This window comes from Schistocerca gregaria, chromosome 5, assembly GCF_023897955.1.
Source record: "Schistocerca gregaria isolate iqSchGreg1 chromosome 5, iqSchGreg1.2, whole genome shotgun sequence".
Taxonomy (NCBI): Eukaryota; Metazoa; Arthropoda; class Insecta; order Orthoptera; family Acrididae; genus Schistocerca; species Schistocerca gregaria.
In genome coordinates, this window is record NC_064924.1 from 411,021,205 (window position 1) to 411,042,038 (window position 20,834).

General features: G+C 38.8%; 1 protein-coding gene across 10 annotated transcripts in view; it reads left to right on the forward strand.

Annotated features, from left to right (window-relative positions):
• Window positions 1-20,834, forward strand: part of LOC126272212 (S phase cyclin A-associated protein in the endoplasmic reticulum) — a 554,765-nt gene that overhangs the window by 130,967 nt on the left and 402,964 nt on the right. For all 10 annotated transcript variants that reach the window (XM_049974904.1, XM_049974906.1, XM_049974905.1 and 7 more), the window contains 5 exons: window positions 9,181-9,407; window positions 10,526-10,738; window positions 15,222-15,338; window positions 15,423-15,532; window positions 20,507-20,741. In XM_049974904.1, coding sequence (XP_049830861.1) covers window positions 9,181-9,407; window positions 10,526-10,738; window positions 15,222-15,338; window positions 15,423-15,532; window positions 20,507-20,741 — 902 coding nt within the window. The remainder of the gene's footprint in view (window positions 1-9,180; window positions 9,408-10,525; window positions 10,739-15,221; window positions 15,339-15,422; window positions 15,533-20,506; window positions 20,742-20,834) is intronic.

Sequence of the window (20,834 nt, forward strand, 5' to 3'; positions counted from 1 at the left end):
AGTGAACATAACTGGATATAGGGCACAAGTGGAGAAATTGAAATTCTATATCTGTATGGCTTCAGGACATAAGCGTGTAGCAAAACATTCCCCCTAATCTACAGAAACAGATGGATCAAAATAAAAGAACTGATAACATGAATTAAATCTACGGCATGGATAGTTTTGTTTCAATGCATTGCCACAGCTATGATCGACATAGCAATATCAAAACAACAAGATGGACTGAATAGGACATTGAATACACAGAACTGACATTCAATTAGTGGAAATTGTAATTTGTAACAGATTCCAACCTTGCCATGGATGGGTAGGAATGTCCTTGTGCTATGGAATCATTTCTGGTAAGTAGTTGTTCTGATGGTACTGCCCAATGTGCTTTCTGGAGCCACTTCCAGATTCCCACATATGGGGCAGCTCCAGATTGGAAAACCATTAGCTTGAGGGTATCAAGATTTAAAGCAAATAGTGACATGGTTAAAAGAAAGAGGAGGAGAGCTACACACCATTCAAATTCTAGAGAACAATAATGCAATAACGCTTTATTTTAGCAATCTCCAAAGAGATCTGCTCAAAAACTTGTTAGAACTCTTCAATTATCTGTTCAGTGTGGGTTTTGGATTTGCAACAGGACATGCAATTTCATTCATACGAGATGGTTGTTGTTCAACAGTTGTATGAACATGACTTTGGCGTGAGATCATGTGCAAACACCCTTGAAAATATGCCTGAACATGCTTTAATCTTTTGCAGAGGTGAAGCACATTATTACCTACCAGGATGCATTAATCATCAAAATTTTTGATACTGGAGTGGAGAGAATGCCCATGGTCTTCATTAAAAACCACTACACAATGACCATGCTACTGTATAGTGTGTAGTTGGAAGATTCGGGATAATTAGTCCTTACTTTTTTGAAGATGATGGTACTAGTGTGACAGTAAATTCTCAATGATACACTCACATGATTAACGGTTTTTTTGGGCCAACAGTGTGTTGTAGATTGACCAGCTATGGTTTTAGCAAGACAGAGCCACTGCTCACACTTAACAGATATTTCTCAACGAATTAAGGCAGATGTTTCCCAGACACTTAAATTCTTCACATTGTAATGTCCCTTGGCCAACATGATCACCAGATCTTACATGCTACGATTTTTTTTCGGTGGGGCCACCTTAAGGCTGAGGTGTTCACACATCAGCAGAGGCCTCTGCCAGCACTAAGAAATGAAATACGGGAAAAATTGGGCTTATTCCTTAATACATGCTCATTAGAGTGATGCAGAATTTTTGAAGTCACATTCAACAATGCATGAATAATGGAAGACAGAACATGGGTGAAACTTTTTTTTTTTTTAAAAAAAATGGAAAAATTCCCACTTATAGATATCTTACACGTTAATACAGTTTCTTTATTTTGATCCACCTTTTTTATATGTACACTTTAAATTAGGATGACAGGCAGATGTTAAAATCAAGTGTAATTTTTTATTCGTTTATTTAATTTTTTTCCAACTGGCAATCTGCATCACTCATATGTCTTCTTTTATCTTCTGTCTATCTGTACATATATAAATTGATGTCCCGCATCATGGTTCTTTCTGTTTGTTGAGTTAATCTCGGTAACTGATGTATGGATTTTGATTTGCAAGGAGTGTTTGTATGTATAATTTATAAGTGTTTCAAGCAATATGGTTAAGCTGTCATGAATTAAAGTCCCCTATTGCTGTTAAACTGATGCCATTTTCATCTCGTAGTGAAAAGCAGACCTCCTTGGAATCATGATACCTTGCATCAACTGTTGCTGCTATGGTGCTCCCTACCAGTGTTATGCTTTTTACCATTATTGCATGGCAGAATGTGTACTGATGTTTCATGACAGAATGAGTTCAGTACCATTGATTTGTGGCAGGGGGTACTTTGTACCAATGTTTTGTGCAGAGGAAATTTTGTACCAGTGCTTTGTGATGGGGGATTTCATGCAAATTTTTTGTGGCAGAGTGTGCTTCATACCAGTGTTATGATGCAGCAGGTGCTCTGTAGTGATGTTATGGTGCAGAATGTGCTCTGTGGTGATGTTATGATGCAAAAGGTACTTCGCAGCAATGTTACAATGCAGAGGGTGTTTTGTAGCAATGTTATGATGCAGTGTGTGCTTCATACCATTGTTTGCCTGTTGAAGGGTGCTTCTTGCCAATTTTATGTGGCAGAGGGTGTTTTGTAAGGATGTTTTGTGATAGTGTGCTTTGAACCACTGTTGTGTAGCAAAGGGTGCAGCATACTGATGTTGCCTGGCTGGTGGTGTTCTGTTCCAGTGTTTTGTTGCACAGGGTGCAGTGTAGCAATGTTACATTGCAGAAGTGCTTCTTACTTGTTTTACATGGCAGTGTGTGTTTTGTAATTACAAAGGGTGAACATTCATAAAACTGACAAATTTCAAGGATAGGTTCATGACAGGAAATGGAGGAGCAAAGGTTCTATGAATATGTGTCTGGAAATGCATCATTGCTATGGTGGAATGTGCTGATGAATGAAAGTTCCTCTGACTGTGTGTTGTGTGTTACTTGTGTGGTGTAAGGCTGTACGATTGCTGCAGCATACTGTAAGCAGTTCCAGTATTCATGTCAGGAACAAACTGAGGTGGCGTTTGTGTATGCCAAGCAGATGGAAATGGTCACAAGATAGCACAACTATACTAAAACAAGTACCCTCACAGACAACAGCTACATCCCACAACATTTCAAGCCCTTTTTGGGCATTTATATGATCATGAGTCCTTTCAGACAGATCAATGGGCTTGGAGTCAGTGAACTGTGCATACACCAGATTTGGAGGCCCAAGTTCAGGAGGATATTGAGACTGACCTCAACACGATCTCCAGGAAAGTGGACCGCCAAGATGCTGTAAGCCAAAGTATGATTACGTGTATCCTGCATGGCAGACCTGTGTAATGTATCCCATGGAGGCCACTTTGAACATCTGTTGCGACATGAATGCGATGCAGCTCTGTTCTGTGTTCAGTCATTGTTGCCACTGCACACACATCATCCATTTCTGCACACATATTCATAGGACCATTTTTTCTTCATTACCTTTCAGGAATCCGTACTTGCAGTTTGTCGAATTTATTAATGTTCACCCTGTATTTTGTAGCAGTGTGTGCCTCGTAACTAAGTTACATGGCCTGAGGCAGTGGATTGTCCCACGCAGGCAGAGGGGTGGGTGGTTCGGGGCCATTGCCCGATGGTGGAGAACTCTAGTCGAGAGGTTGTGGGATCGATTCCTCAGTGATCCAAGCTTGTTTAACCTGCTGAAGTGAAACTGTTTGGAGTCGGATCTTCATGAGAATGTCAATAGTATTACCCATGGAGAAGATATACAGGTAGCAATTATGTGCAACTGGGCACACTCGACAAAAGTGGGGAGGTCAGATAGGGAGATGGTTGCAGGATCATTGATGATTACAGCTGGGAGGACTAATGTCTCACCATGCAGGACTTTAGCAAGTGACACTTGGAGGTCTGCCTTATCAACCATGTGGATTGCTAACATGACCCAGGACAGGGCTTCAAGCCTCTCAGCACTGTGGCACATGAGGGCCACAACTGTGGCACATGATGGTGGTTTTGGAGTCTTGTGCCAGCACTCGATGAGCCCATTACTATGAAGGTGGCATGCTATAATGTGAAATTTATCCATGCCACAGACCAAGCAGAGTTTGTTAAATAACAGTGATTTGAACTGCCTACCCTGATTGATGGTGATGGATGTACTGAATCTAGCTATCCTGGAATACACAAATGCTTCATGCAACAGAATCAATCGTAATGACCACAAGAGGGATCGCCTCCACCCATCTTGTAACACGATCAATGATGGACAAGATATATCTGAAACCATCAGATGGAGTTGACGGCGCGAGATTTGCCTAGGGGTGGCTGCGTATGTCTGCTGATTTTTCTGTGCTGACATGGGGCATGAGTCCACACACGGCAGTGCTTCTTCACACATGGCCACACAAAGGGTTCCATGACGGGTCACCCAGTAGACTTAGTACCAGGGTGTGAAAGAGTATGCAAAGCAACAAAAATTTGGTGAAGTAAAGCAGCTGCGAAGATAGGTTGAGTGACGTCCATGGACATATCACACCATCACGGCCTGACCAAACCCAGTAGGTTACAGGAAACTATCTGTAGGGAAGAGGAAGAGGCCTGACAGGGTTCTGAAGTTCGACATCATTGTCCTGTAAGTGGGCCAGTTCATTGAAATTAACAGGAGAAGTGAGAGCACTGACATGTGACAGATAATCAGCCACCACATTTTCTGAGCCACGATCGCATTGGATGTCTGTTGTGTACTGATGGATGGGATCCATATGCCAAACCTGTATGGGGAAGGTCAACAGCAGGATTGTGAATAGTGCCCGTGAGGAGAAGATGATTTTTGTTCCCTCCTGCAAAATATTTGTGGCCTTGTACACCACAAGAAGTTTCCAGTTGATAGCCGACCAGCTGACCGCTTATGTTGAGCCATGTACCAGTATTCCAGATGAAATGGATGAAAAATGTATGAGAATAGGCCTAGATGGCAAAGGCAAAGTAGTACCTTTCAACAAGGTGATTCATTTTCCCATTTATTTGCCCACAAAGATGCTTTGGCAATGGGGAAGCTGAAAAATTTGAAGTATGAGTCATCCTTTTCACTGAATTTGGCATTATCTCATTTCCACCTACATACATCTCAAGAAATTTATGACTGAGTATACTGTGCCCAATTAAAAAAATTACAGCAGCCATTAATGAGTGTTTTGCAAACTTACAGAATGTTAGTTCAGGGATGGAATGTACTCACGGAACTAACATGGAAAAAGTACATTTACTTAAGAGATGTGGGTCAAAAAAAACTAAGTACATATTTTGCATAAACAGTCTTTCACTGCCAACCTAATTATTCAGCTTTTTTCTCCCATCATCAATGTATTTAATTGGTGTTACGTCAGTCTGGTCATAATATTACGTGACTTTTGACGTGATATTCATACTAATTCAAAAGCTATTTGTGCTTCCCAATAATAATAATAATAATAATAATAATAATAATAATAATACCCGTGGAGGCCCAGGAAAAGAATAGGCCTCCAGTATGTTCTGCCAGTCGTAAAAGGCGACGAAAAGAACAAACCACAAATAGGGCTAACCCGCCTTTTAGTGTGATTAGTTGGCTCAGGACAGAACTAATGAAGCCTTGGACAAGCGCTGTCATGGTCGGGGGCGATGCTTGAACCCTATGCCCGTCCACAATGGTAACGACACTGCTAGGCACACGGAAAATGATTTAAATCCAAATAGAGGGGTCTTGCAGGATATGCTTCCTGCAACCACTCTAGAAGAAAAACAAAGACAGAGGATGAGATGGTCAGATGAAGTTAACAGATACCTCATGTTCTGTCATTACCAAGCATTTGGATACAGATCACAAGTATACACAACATTTATTACCAGATACCCAGAATTAAAATTTTTAACAGAACAACGACTAGCTGATCAGATCCGTGTAATAATAAAAAATAACAGGATACCCCAGTCAGAATTAGAAAATATCAAACAACAAGTACAACAAATACTGGAACAAAATAATGTGCAATCAGAAGAAGAAGAAAATACAGTAATGGACTCACACATCCCAGAGCAAACAAACAAAGAACAACACGCATCAATTAAACAATCAGAGGAAAACGAAATCTTAAGACCGCCACCAGAACAAGCACAAATAGAACATGAAGTGACACACGTTAGATATAGAAGAAAAATTTCAGCTGACATATATAGAATACAAAGACACAAATACAGACATTAGACCATTCTTGCATAGACCAACAAATAACCCACAAGTTGAATCAACAATAACAACTATCAACACAATCATACACAACAAAATAAATGAAAATACAACTATGGAAGAGTTACAACTACTGGTTTATGTAGGAGCACACACTACACTAAATATACTCACTAGGCAGAGATCAGAACCAACCAAGACACAGAAGAAATCCACAAAACCAGCATGGCAACACAGGCTACAGATCAGAATAGAAAAACTGAGAAAAGATATTGGACAGCTAACACAATTTATAAGACTTCAAATATCAGGAAAAAAACAAACGAAAAAGGTTAGGTAAAGTCTCACAACAAGAAGTGATAGACCAATTAGATGAAAAGAAGCAGAAATTACAAGCATTGGCAAAACAACTTAGAAGATACAAAAAAAAGTGAAAATAGAAGGAAACAAAACCAAACATTCAACACAAACCAAAAGAAATTTTACCAGACAATAGATAACACACACACTAAAATAGACAATCCACCAAACATAACAGACATGGAACACTTTTGGAGCAACATATGGTCAAACTCGGTACAGCATAATAGACATGCACGGTGGATACAAGCAGAAACGGACACATGCAAGAAGATGCCACAAATGCCTGAAGTGATAATTTTGCAACATGAAGTCACCCGAGCAGTTAATTCTACGCACAATTGGAAAGCCCCTGGAAATGACAAAATATCAAATTTCTGGCTAAAGAAGTTCACCTCAACACATTTACATCTAACTAAATTATTTAACAGTTACATTGCAGACCCATACACATTCCCTGATACACTTACACAAGGAATAACTTATCTGAAACCTAAAGATCAAGCAGGCACAGCAAACCCCATAACACGCTGACCAACAATATACAAAATATTAACTTCAGTCAATACACAGAAATTAATGACACATACAACACAGAACAAAATTATAAATGAAGAACAAAAAGGCTGCTGCAAAGGAGCACAAGGATGTAAAGAGCAACTGATAATAGATACAGAGGTGACATATCAAGCTAAAACTAAACAAAGGTCGCTGCACTACGCATACATTGATTACCAAAAAGCTTTTGATAGTGTACCCCACTCTTGGTTACTACAGATATTGGAAATAAACAAAGTAGATCCTAAATTGATACAGTTCCTAAACAGAGTAATGAAAAATTGGAAAACCACACTTAATATCCAAACAAATTCAAATAATATCAAATCACAGCGAATACAGTTTAAGCATGGAATATACCAAGGAGACTCATTAAGTCCTTTCTGGTTCTGTCTTGCTCTGAACCCACTATCCAACTTGCTAAATAATACAAATTATGGATACAATATTGCTGGAACATACCCACTCAAAATCACACATTTACTATGCATGGATGATCTACAATTACTGGCAGCAACAAATCAACCAATTACTAAAGATAACAGAAGTATTCAGCAATGATATAAATATGGCTTTTGGAACAGACAAATGTAAGAAAAATAGCATAGTCAAGGGAAAACACACTAAACAAGAAGATTACATATTGGATAACCACAGTGACTCCATAGAAGCGATGGAAAAAACAGATGCCTATAAATATCTAGGATACAGACAAAAAATAGGAATAGATAACATAAATATTACAGAAGAACTAAAAGAAAAATATAGACAAAGACTAACAAAAACACTGAAAACAGAACTGACAGCAAGAAACAAGACAAAAGCTATAAATACTTATGCTATACCAATATTGACCTACTCGTTTGTAGTAGTGAAATCGAGTAACACAGTCCTAGAAGCATTCAATACACTTACACGATCACAATGCCACAAATATAGAATATATCACATACATTCAGTAACAGAAAGATTCACATTAAGGAGAAAGAAAGGAGGAAGGCGATTTATGGACATAAAAAACCTACATTATGAACAGGTAGACAATTTAAGAAAATTCTTTATAGAATGAGCATAAACTAGCAAAATACACAAAGCAATCACTCATATAAATACATCGGCTATACCATTGCAATTTCATAACCATGTCTACAACCCTTTAGATCACATAACATCAACAGATAATAAGAAAGTAAATTGGAAAAAGAAAACACTGCATGGTAAGCACCCGTATCATCTAACACAGCCACACATCGATCAAGACGCATCCAACACATGCCTAATAAAATGCAATGTATACAGTGAGAAGGAAGGATTCATGATTGCAATACAGGATCAAACAATAAACACCAGATATTACAGCAAGCCTAGAATTAAAGATCCCAATACCACAACAGATAAATGCAGACTTTGCAAACAACAAATAGAAACAGTAGACCACATCACAAGTTGATGTACAATACTAGCAAATACAGAATACCACAGAAGACATGACAATGTAGCAAAACTAATACATCAACAGCTTGCCATACAACATAAACTAATAAAACAACACATTCCCACATACAAGTGTGCACCACAAATTGTACTGGAGAATGATGAATACAAATTATACTGGAACAGAACCATTATAACAGATAAAACACCACCTCATAACAAACCTGACATCATACTCACCAATAAAAAGAAGAAATTAACACAACTGATCGAAATATCCATACCCAATACAACAAATATACAGAAGAAAACAGGAGAAAAAAATTAAAAAATACATCCAACTGTCTGAGTAAGTCAAGGACATGGGGCATCAGGATAAAGTTGACATTATACCAATTATACTATCAACTACAGGAGTCATACCACACACTATCCACCAGTACATCAACACACTACAGCTAAATCCAAACATATATATATACAACTACAGAAATCCGTAATTATTGATACATGTTCAATTACCCGAAAGTTCCTAAATGCAATGAAACATATACCGTATAGTTAAAAGGAAGTCACGCTTCATCAAGGTCCACGTCACTTTCCATTTTTAACCAGACATAATGCCTGAGAAAGGAAAGAAATAATAATAATAATACTGTAGAAGATATAGGAGAGTTCAAAGAAGTTTTCATTTTTATTCAGAATCTCATGTGCAAGTTCAGCTGTGGTGTTTCCAGTTATATTATGCAACAATAAACACTGTGTGCATGTATTTTACTGTCATGTAAATAGTCCACACATAGAGTACACATACAACAATAGATTAGTAATGTTGTGTTACTCATAACCCTATGCACAATAAAATGTGACCGACATAGTAGCCTGATATAGTCTTTGTCCAGATATTTTTGGTAGTATATGGAAAATTCACGATTGAAATACAGTGTTGTTATTACTTTTTATAACAGTATTAATTTTTTACCTGATTTAGGAATGTCATGGTCTGAACGAATGGATGCATTGGAGCAGCTGCAAGAACTTGTTGCAAGGCACCCTGGACGTGCTCTTGAGCTTCACCAGAAACTGTCATCTCCGTCACGTCGTCGCACTGTTCCTGAAACTTTGCGTCGCTTCCAAGCAAAACAGGCACAGGCCGAAGAAAAACGTGAGAAACTGAAACTGGAACGTAGTCAACGCCTTCGGGAACTTCTAAACAAGGCATGGATGCTTTTAGTTTACGTAGTGTGAACTTTCCATAGCTTCTAAAGCTATGATTCACTGTCCTCCTTCAGGTTGTGCATTAAAAGCAGCACAGAGTGTACCAAGTTTACTAAGTTTGGACCAGCTACCGAACTCTCCTTAGGATATTAAGAGAAACTGATATTTTTGTGCAATATGTGACATGAAGGACCTGCTGAAGTAAAATTTCTGTTGTCCTGTGGTAGTTGTTATGTTTGGGGCATAGCTGCAAGGTGTAATAATTGTGATGGTGGTTCTTGCCTAGTTGTACTGTGCTACACTGGGCATGGAAGGGCAATTATCTAGTCTGATGCAACATTTGCAAACGAACAGTACAGACCATAATGTCACACCTTGCTCTTAAAAATCTATTTCTTATTATTTTCAGTCCAATAGTTTTGCTAACTATCCAAGCGGACACTTCTATCTACATTTGCTGTGTTTCAGAGTCATATGAGAAGAGATGTGAAAAAAGGGTGCCTTTTTATTAGCTTTTGTTATACGCTTTTACTTTTAGTGTCAGAGAAGGGTTGGTTGAAGTGTTGTGAGGGGAAGGGGAGAGGAGGGATGCTATGAAGTGATTAAGAACAACGGAAATGAAAAAGTTGAAATAAGGAACTGTTTAGTATTGACATTGCTGTAGATTGTATTTGCTGTATTTGAATGCATATGAAGAAAATGCCCCCAGGAAAGTGCATTTAAGAGTATCAACCAACTGATTCCCTCTCCCACCATGACTACTCTCACTTCTGAGAACCACAGAGTAAATGTTTTGAATGGGCATGTGCATTAAACAATTGTTAAAGGTGATAACACTTTATCTTAAAACAGAATTCATTTTCAAGTAATTAGATCTTCCACATATGTAATAGGTGCTTGCAGCTTGTGTTGACACCAAATACAAATATGAAATAAATGAATAAACAAGTAAATAAATAAATAAATTTTTGGGTATAAAGTAGTGTGATACTGGTTCTCCGCACCATTGTATCATGAAAATGATGAATAACTGCAAAAAATGTAACATAAATGTAGTTACTTTGTATCTCACAATAGTACCATTTTTTGATATTGGATATTGTTAACCCATCTAACAGGTGGAAGAGGTAAAGGCTGCCCAGGCCCAACTCATACAGGATAAAAGAAACCGCCTTGAAATGAAGCTGAAACGTGCTGAAGTCAACCGTAAGCTGCACCTTCAAGGCATTGTACGTAAGGCTCACGATGAAGAGGAGAAACTGAAGGAGATTGCGTTCATCACTGAACTGTCAGCACAAAACAAGAGACACGATTTTATGGCTCAATGCCAGGTACAGTTATCTAAGAAAATCTTGAAGATTTAATTTTCTAATAATCATTAACCTTTCTGCAGGTATGAAAGATGCAGAGGGGAGAAAATTCTGTTGTATGTTGGCTGATTTAAGAATGAGATGTGCATCTGGAATCGTCATTACATTATCGTCAGTGGTTTTGTTATATTACATCAAATCAAATGTGAAATCTGAGATTTGGATAACTACTATAGTTGTCACATTTATGTGTAAAGCTGTATGGGAAAGTTAATAGATGTAGAAAAGAGGCTTACCAGGAAAGAGAAGAAAAAATAACGGGGAACTATGATAGAGAAGTCTAATCTACTAGAGTATTAATAATGTGCTACAGGCAACCTATAGTTCAAGTTGGAAATATTAAAATTCAAAATATATCCCTTTCTTTCTTCCCTTCTCAACCCATATGGTAAGTCTCCCCTGATGTAGGGTTCTGGGTTCCTTCTCTGAGCGGTACCCCTTTTCCTAAACCTCTCCAGTGCATTCCCTTCACCCCTCTTCCTTCCTTTAACTCTTCTGCCAGAAGAAGGAACCACTGCCTTCGAAAGCCTGTAAAAGTTAAATCTGTGTGTGTGTGTGTGTGTGTGTGTGTGTGTGTGTGTGTGTGTGTGTGTGTGTGTGTGTTCTCATGCTACAACTTGGTGAGTAGATTTTTTATATAACCATTTATATTATATTGAAAAGAAGAGTGGTACAAAAACATGGAAGAAAATCTGACATTAGCAAAAGGAGAAGAGTGACAAATGTGATAGTACCAGTTAGATTCCTGAGAATCATATTTATGTTAGATACTTTGTTACCATCTTGTAAGTTTGGAAACCCTTGTGTAAGGAGGCAAGATCTTAATAAACTGCCTAGTAGACTATTTATTCCATTTGGTATGTCTTACAAACTTCCTCGCTTTCACTGAGGATAGCAGCAGCATTACCAAATCTTATCAGTGCTATCCTTTCACTCTGAATTTTAATCCTACTCCTGAACCTATCTTTCATTTCCATAATTGCTTCTTCACTATCTACATCTACATCCATACTCCGCAAGCCACCTGACGGTGTGTGGCGGACGGTACCCTGAGTACCTCTATCGGTTCTCCCTTCTATTCCAGTCTCGTATTGTACGTGGAAAGGATTGTCGGTATGCTTCTGTGTGGGCTCTAATCTCTCTGATTTTATCCTCATGGTCTCTTTGCAAGATATACGTAGGAGGGAGCAATATACTGCTCGACTCTTCGGTGAAGGTATGTTCTCGAAACTTTAACAAAAGCCCGTACCGAGCTACTGAGCGTCTCTCCTGCAGAGTCTTCCACTGGAGTTTATCTATCATCTCCGTAACGCTTTCGCAATTACTAAATGATCCTGTAACGAAGCGCGCTGCTCTCCGTTGGATCTTCTCTATCTCTTCTATCAACCCTACCTGGTGTGCTTATCCCACACTGCTGAGCAGTATTCAAGCATTGGGCGAACAAACGTACTGTAACCTACTTCCTTTGTTGTCGGATTGCATTTCCTTAGGATTCTTCCAATGAATCTCAGTCTGGCATCTGCTTTACCGACGATCAACTTTATATGATCATTCCATTTTAAATCACTCCTAATGCGTTCTCCCAGATAATTTATGGAATTAACTGCTTCCAGTTGCTGACCTGCTATTTTGTAGCTAAATGATAAGGGACCTATCCTTCTGTGTATTCGCATCACATTACACTTGTCTACATTGAGATTCAATTGCCATTCCGTGCACCATGCGTCAATTCGCTGCAGATCCTCCTGCATTTCAGTACAATTTTCCATTGTTGCAACCTCTCGATACACCACAGCATCATCTGCAAAAAGCCTCAGTGAACTTCCGATGTCATCCACCAGGTCATTTATGTATATTGTGAATAGCAACGGTCCTATGACACTCCCCTGCGGCACACCTGAAATCACTCTTACTTCGGAAGACTTCTCTCCATTGAGAATGACATGCTGCGTTCTGTTATCTAGGAACTCCTCAATCCAATCACACAATTGATCTGATAGTCCGTATGCTCTTACTTTGTTCATTAAACGACTGTGGGGAACTGTGTCAAACGCCTTGCGGAAGTCAAGAAACACGGCATCTACCTGTGAACCCGTGTATAAGGCCCTCTGAGTCTCGTGGACGAATAGCGCGAGCTGGGTTTCACACGACCGTCTTTTTCGAAACCCATGCTGATTCCTACAGAGTAGATTTCTAGTCTCCAGAAAAAGACATTATACTCGAACATAATACGTGTTCCAAAATTCTACAACTGATCGACGTTAGAGATATAGGTCTATAGTTCTGCACATGTGTTCGACGTCCCTTCTTGAAAACGGGGATGACCTGTGCCCTTTTCCAATCCTTTGGAACGCTTCGCTCTTCTAGAGACCTACGGTACACTGCTGCAAGAAGGGGGGCAAGTTCCTTCGCGTACTCTGTGAAAAAAATCGAACTGGTATCCCATCAGGACCAGCGGCCTTTCCTCTTATGAGCGATTTTAATTGTTTCTCTATCCCTCTGTCGTCTACTTCGATATCTACCATTTTGTCAACTGTGCGACAATCTAGAGAAGGAAGCACAGTGCAGTCTTTTTACTTTTTCTAAAGCCAAACTGCTCCTCACCTAAGAGATCTTCTATTTTCTTATAGATTATTCTGTGTATTATTCTTGTCAGCAACTTGGACACATGAACTGTTAGGCTGATTCTGCAATAGTTCTCAAACATATCTGTTGTTTCTATCTTTGGGCTTATGTGGATGATACTTTTGAAAAGTCTGATGGTATGTCTCCAGTTTGATGTATTCTACATGCCAACTTGAACTATTTGTTGGGTTACCATTTCTCCCCCACTTATATCAGATATTGTGAAGTAATGTTATCTATGCTTTCTGTCTTATTTAATTGCAAGGCTTGCAAAGCTTTAGACTGGTAATACTGGGTCCCTTGTGAAATCCAGATACACTTCCATTTCTTCTCCCATCACATCAGCAGGCAGTTCCTCCCCCTCATAGAGGCCTTCAGGGTATTCTTTTCATCTGCCCACTCTTTTGTCTCTGTTTAACAACATAATTCCTCTTGCCTTTTAATGCTGACAGCTTTACTTTCAATTGTTTATAAGGCTGTTTTGACTTTACTGTATGAGAATCTGTTCTTCCAATGATCGTATCTTGTTTGATTTCTTCACACTTGTCTTGCAGCCATTTCACCTTAACTTCCCTGCCTTTCCTATTTATTTCATTCTGAAGTGAACTACACTGCTGTATTCTTGTTTTCTTCATCAGAATTTTTGTGTTTTATTCTTTTATTGATTTCTTGGAGTATTTCTTCTCTAACCTGAGGTTTCTTCAGTTACCTTCCTTGTATTACAACTGTCTGTCCAACTTCTGTGATTGTCTCTATTTAGAGAAGTTGATTCCACTTCAGCTGAACTGCCTACTGTGATATTTATTACTGTCTAACCCACATATTATTCAATAAATACACTGAGCAGGCATTAAAGGAAACAAAAGACAAAATTGGAAAATTAATTAATAGTTGAGGCTGAAAAATTAATAACTATTAAGTTTGCCAGTGACACTGTAATCCTCTCAGAAGAAGGCAAAGGACTTGGAACATAAGATGAATGAAATGGACACTGTTGTGAAAACATATCATAAGATGAATATGAACAAAAGTAACACAAGGGCAGTGGGAAGTAGTCAAATCAAATTGGTAAAAGCTGATAGAATTACATTAGAAAATGAGACCAAAAAGTAGTAGATGAGTTTTCCTGTTTGGACAGCAAAATAACTGACATTGGCCAAGTAGTCACACTATAAAATGCAGACTGGAAATAAGGTTGCAACTGTAAAAGAGAATTTTGTCAACATTGAATATAAATTTTAGTGGTACGAAGCCTTTCCTGGGTTAATTCGCCTGGATGTAGTCTTATATGAAAGTGAAAAATCAATGACAAACAGTACAGTCAGGAACAGAATAGAAGTTTTTGAAATGTGTTGCTACAGAAGAATGCTGAAGATGAGGTAATTAAGGAAGAAATACTGAATCGATTTCATGAAGAAATACTTCCTGGGGCATCAAGAACTAGTTAATTTAGTATTGGAGGGAAGTGTGAGGGGTGAAAATTGTAGAGGAAACCAAAGACCTGACTATAGTTACTAGATTCCAAATGGATGCAGGTTGCACTGAGCTCCCTGCATCAAAACAATACTTATACTGAAGATGACAATTATGGCAACAATAACATTGACATTTCATTAGGAAAATAGGCACAGAGGCATAAGTAAAAGCAGCTGATATGAACTTATTGATAATACCTATTACTGTGCTTGTATTTTGTAGCCTTTTAACTAATACTGAGTTACAGGATAACGTATTTTCAGTAGTTGTTATCTGTATAGTTCCTGTAAAACACAACTCCTTTAACCAGAAAGTGACTTAAGTGTAAATTTCACTGTGGAAGGAACAAGAGGAACGACTCCAAGGCATACATGAAGAACGTCAGAGAAAACAGGAAGAGAAAGCAGCCAAGGAGGCAGCTGCAGAAGAGAGGCGAAGACTTCTGGAGGCAGAGAGGCAGGTAAGTCATTCATAAAGAGTATGTTTTATGGTGTGGTAATTTTTTATTGTGCTGTGTGATAATACATTTGAATAACTGATGCAGGAAAGATTAGAAAAAATGCAAGAACTTAGGAGAAAGAGAGAGGAAAGAGTTGGACGAAAACAGCAAGAAAAGGAAAAAGAAAGGCAAGAACATGCAAGAGAAAGGGCAAGGTAATTATCAACAGTTCCTTAGCTCTAAGTGTGTTCTTTTGTTTTCCAGCACTTTATATTTTTTTAAAAAAAAATATTGTTGGTTCATGAGGAAAACATATCTCAGAAAAGTTATGCGGGGTTTTCTCAGTTGATGTGGTTGCCTAACAATAAATGAGGTTTCTTTTTTTTCCTCACTGGAGCGCAGCACATTGGTCATTACCTGTCATTGGCTTACTAATAGCTGATATACAGGGCTTTCAACCTAAAAATGTAGTTAAAATATTTTTGTTTTATTTTTGAGATTTAAGGTTTTCATTCTAAGCCGATGTTGCATGTTTATATGCACCATTGTCACCTGGCAGTGTCCAGGCCAGCTTAAGCTTGGCACAGTTCTTTTTCTTGTTTTGAAGAAAGTTCAGTTACAGCTTCACTGAAATTGTCAAAAATATCCTTCTTTAATATGAGGCTTTAAAGAGAATACATCAACAAGCAAATTTATATACGTCGTCATTCAGATTTTGCTGATGAAATTGAGCATTTCCAAATTTTGAAGACTCCTGCTAAGTCACTATTATTATTTTCTACAATATTTGAAATTCTTGTGGTTGGTATGGATAGCAAACAAGCAACTACTACCCTACTTCCTTTCCTGACCAAGCTTAAAGCATCAGATTCACTTCCTGCTACAGGTGTTGTTTGACTTCATCTACATGATCACATGGAAGTAGATTCAAAGTGATGATAGATTATATTCTTAACTTTGGGTGTTGTGAATTCACATCATACCAGTGTGACACTAATAAGTAGAAGATTTACTGTTTATGAATGCCAGTGCCAGTAGGTGCAGATTCTACATGAAGCTGCCCATGCTTCTGACACGTACTGCCATGTCTGAGCTTTTCAGGTGGTTCTTGAGGGACATAATTTTTTATTGTAAAATTTGAAATTTTCCTGGCGAGTCAACTGTTCAAAACGTTTTCGGGCTTGCAGCCAGTTGTCGTAAACTTCATTGCACAATATTTCAGTTGGACAACTGCCAGCCATCTTCAGGTGAGCCAAATGAGATCTGACTAAGACGTTCTCCATTCTGTCTTATATAGTGCGCTGATGGTACTGCTTCACATGCATTGCAGTCGCACATGCATTGCAGTCACGGAGACAGAAGGACCACACTGCCCAGTGACAGCACCCTCGCTGGTGGAACTGCATGACTCAGCTGCCATCGGTATTGTCGCTGGCTGCAGCTGTCAAAGTCTTCTGGTGTCTTCTTTTCAACCAAATTTTGGAGATGATGGGATTCCATGCAGTATTCAATTGGTAACCACTGTCACGGTTCATCAGAGTTCACACGATGCATATTTCAACAGATCCTTTGATAATGGAGTCCCAAAAGGTTGTTGCTGTGGCCAAAATCAAAGTTTTGTCGTACTCTATTGAATGTCCATTGGAAATACAATGTTCTGCAACTGCAGACTTACTGGGTTGCAGTAGGCAAGTGCAACGTGGATGTTCCATACAATGCTCTTCCACTGTATGTGTTGTCTGTCCTATATAGGCCATACCACCTTGACATGGTATTTTGTCTACCTTTTTTCAGGCATGTCAAGCGGTTACTCAGTATCTGGACTTGAGTGTGGATGAAACTGGAATGGAGAGGAGTTCTGTGCTCAACTAACCTGAAGTAGAAAGCTGGGAAAGGTGTTGAAATTTTGTGTAAAATGACATTAACTTGGTTGCAAATGTATATAAGTCTCCCTTTTAAATATTATCAGTATATGTAATTGACTATACCCATAAAAGTCCAATTACAATGAGGGAACTTCAAAAAGTAAGTTACACATGTCATCCCACATTAAGACCATCACACAATGAGAGTGGCACATTGTCAGAAAAGAGTACATGTTCTGTGTTTTCTGCAGAGACAGTTCTGCTGTGATAAGGAGAACAGGTACATTGCATTGTGGGAGTGGCAACTGGATATGTAGCGTTGAAGTATTGAGGGACATTACAATTCTTGTGGACAAGTCTAAATTGCACAAAGATTTACCAATTCCAGCCGTATATGGACCAGATGCGATGCTGTGTCCTGACATAGTGAAATGGTGCCAACAATTTGATCAGAGCTGCAAAAAAGAGGGTGATGCTGATTGGGAAGGAATGCCATCGACATTCGCATGTGACAATGTCCAGGCAATCTAGGAACTGATTCATAGGAATTGTAGATTTTCTGAAGATGAGGACATTCACACAGCAGTGCTTGAATGGGTCCATGACCAAGTAGTGGATTTCTTTCATTGAGGAAAAGAATGATTGGTGGAATTATGTGCCCAGACTTGGTCACTGTGTTGAAAAATAGTGTCATGAATCTGTGTTACTCTGAAGTGCATACTAGCAGTCAGTTAAGACACAGAGTAACTGGTGGACACAACAGACCTGTTTGCCGAATGTGTCACCCTCGTCCTGCAGTCTTAGGCCCCTCCTTATGGAATTTCCATGTTTGAGAAAATGGTTGTATTTCGAGATCATCTTAGAGCAAAGATGTTGAGCATTCAATAAAAGTTGCTTTGTCTGCCATAATAATGAATAACTTACTTTCTTGAGGTCCCCTCATAAATGCCTCAGATTTATGCACCAGGTGTGCCTCCTGAGAGTTGCCAGACAAATTTTATCTGGTATTGGAGCAAACATTTTCAATTTTGGTTTTGCAAAGTGGAGAGGGAGTCCATCCAAATAAATACTATTAGTCATGTATTTCATGTGATACCTAGTGTCAGCAGAAAAACTCATTTAATTTTTTGTTTTTAAGTTGTAGTTTATCTACATATGCATGTATAATCTACAGACCAGTGTGAAGTGCATGGCAGAGCATCCCATTGTGCCAGATAGAAGAGCCTTTTCGTATTCCATCCATGTACAGAGTGTGGGAAGAATGGCTATTTGAATGCCTTCTGAAGTTAATCGAATCTTGTCCTCACAGTCCCTATGAGAGAAATAAGTGGGAGTTTGTAGTATATTCTGTGAGTGATCATTTAAACAGCACTAATAGTCACAGGTTTGTCTGACCTGTGTAAGAGTACCATAGAGATGGTGAAGAAACTGAACTGACAGTCTTTTGAAGATAGACGTAAACTATCCGAGAAAGCCTGTTAACATAGTTACAAGAATTGGCTTTGATTGATGACTCTAGGAATATACTACAAACCCCTATGTATTGTGCACATCAGGTTCTTGAATACAGGATTAGATTAATTACAGCATATGGAGGCATTTAAATAATCATTCTTTTTGTGCCCTCCATACATGAGTGGAATGGGAAGAAACTCTAGTAAGTGGTGCAATGGGATGTTACCTCTGTCATGGACTTCACTGTGCTTTGCAGAGTACAGGTGTAGCTGTAGATTTAAGGCCAATTCTTGAAATTTTAGAAGTAGGCTTTCTCAGGATAATAATTCATGTCTATCTCCAATATCTGCCTGTTCAGTTCTTTTGGCATCTCTGTGACATTGCCACAGGTCAGACAAACCTGTGGTCATTCATGTTGCCCTTCTCTATACAAATTCAATGGCTCTTGTTGGTCACATTTGATACAAGTCCCACGCACTTGAGCAATATTCTAGGATGGATTTCATGAATGATTTGTAAGCAGTCTTCATTGTAGACTGATTACATTTTGTCAGTATTCTTCCAATAAGTCAACCAACTGCATTGCCAGCGGCAACCTGTGTTGTTATTTCATTTCATATCTCTACAAAGTGTTACATCCAGGTATTTGTATGATTTGACCAATTCCAGCTGTGATTCATTGATACTGTAATCATAGGATACTACATTTTTTTCCTTTTGTGAAGAACACAGTTTTACATTTCTGAATGAAATTGCCAATCTGTGCACCACTTTGAAATCTTTTCAAGATCTGACTGAATATTTGTACAGCATCTTCCAGGCAGCACTGATTTAGATATGGCTGAATCATCTGTAAAAAGCATGTTCTGAGGAGAATACTCCTGATTGCGAGCTTCCTTGACTCTCTGTGAACAAGGCTGGTATTCTCAACCTTCTCTGTTGTTGGAATTATCCAATATGACTTTGGAACCCAGATAGCAGGCATTGTTTGTTCCAGCATGCTCCACAGTCTTCAGTTGGTTCCACACTGTTCCCTCAGTGGTAGCAAGAATAGCATCTTCAACATGTTGAATGAGGCTCCTAGGCATACACAGTGTCCTTCTCATCCCTTGCTGCAATTTCTCTAAGGGATACCATTATTTGCTGTTGTTTGGACTGCTGGTGGTTAATGTACCTTACTCCATTGTTTTTTTTCTTCTCCCTGACATGGGACACAGCACATTTCTCAACAGTAAAGTGAGCTCCACTGGTCTCAGTGGAAGACAACATCTTGAAGTTGTTTGTTAGGGGACATCTGGAATTCTCCCTGAGCCCCGTCTTCCCTGTACAGAATGCCTGGACCTTCCACTGTTATACCACTCACAGTCAAGTGGAAGAGTAGTGACAGACCTGTATTTCCTGTAGAAGAGGCAGCATTCACAGGAGACGATAATAGCCGAGATATTTCTCGGTAGCTTTTCCAGCATTTAATGTGGGCATTTGGTAGAGCAGTCCAAGTTTAGCCTACTACAGTTACTGTGCTATTAGTATCTGCTTGCAGGGATAGCAAAACATAAAAAACATAAACAACTTTAGTAGTGACTGAGAAATACTGCAAGGCAGTAGTAGAGAAATAGCCTGATATGGGTCGGTACAAGAAATGGCATAAGTAGGTCAAGATTATGTGGCAAACAATGCTTATCTACCTTTGGATGCCTCATACTATCAACTGTATTTGATTCACAGCAAGTAATGTAGCCTCAGTTCTAATACAGGCCATGAAGTGTCAGTATTTGGTAGAGTGGCCTGGAGTTTTGGTTTTCAGATCCCTAAACCAATAATATCTATTTATTTCAATATCTTGTTTTGAATGATGGTCACCTCTTCCAGAGACCGAGAAGAACGTCTTTCAGCTTTGCATGCAGCTCAGTTAGCCAATCAAGAAGAGCTGCAAAAAAAGATACAGCAGAAGCAGGAAGATTCAGCACGTCGCCATGAAGAAAATATTGAGCAGATTCGACAGAAAGCCTTAGAATCCAGCATCCTGCGATACTCAACTGATGATTTACCGCCAAGGCTGGCACCATATGAAACACTAAAATTATGTGAAATCTGTAATGTTTTGGTATGTATGTGTGTTTCTGCCTAATGAAGTCTGTGTTAATAAAAATTACATAGAAAAAGATAGTATAACTAAGTTGAGTTCATGTAACTATAT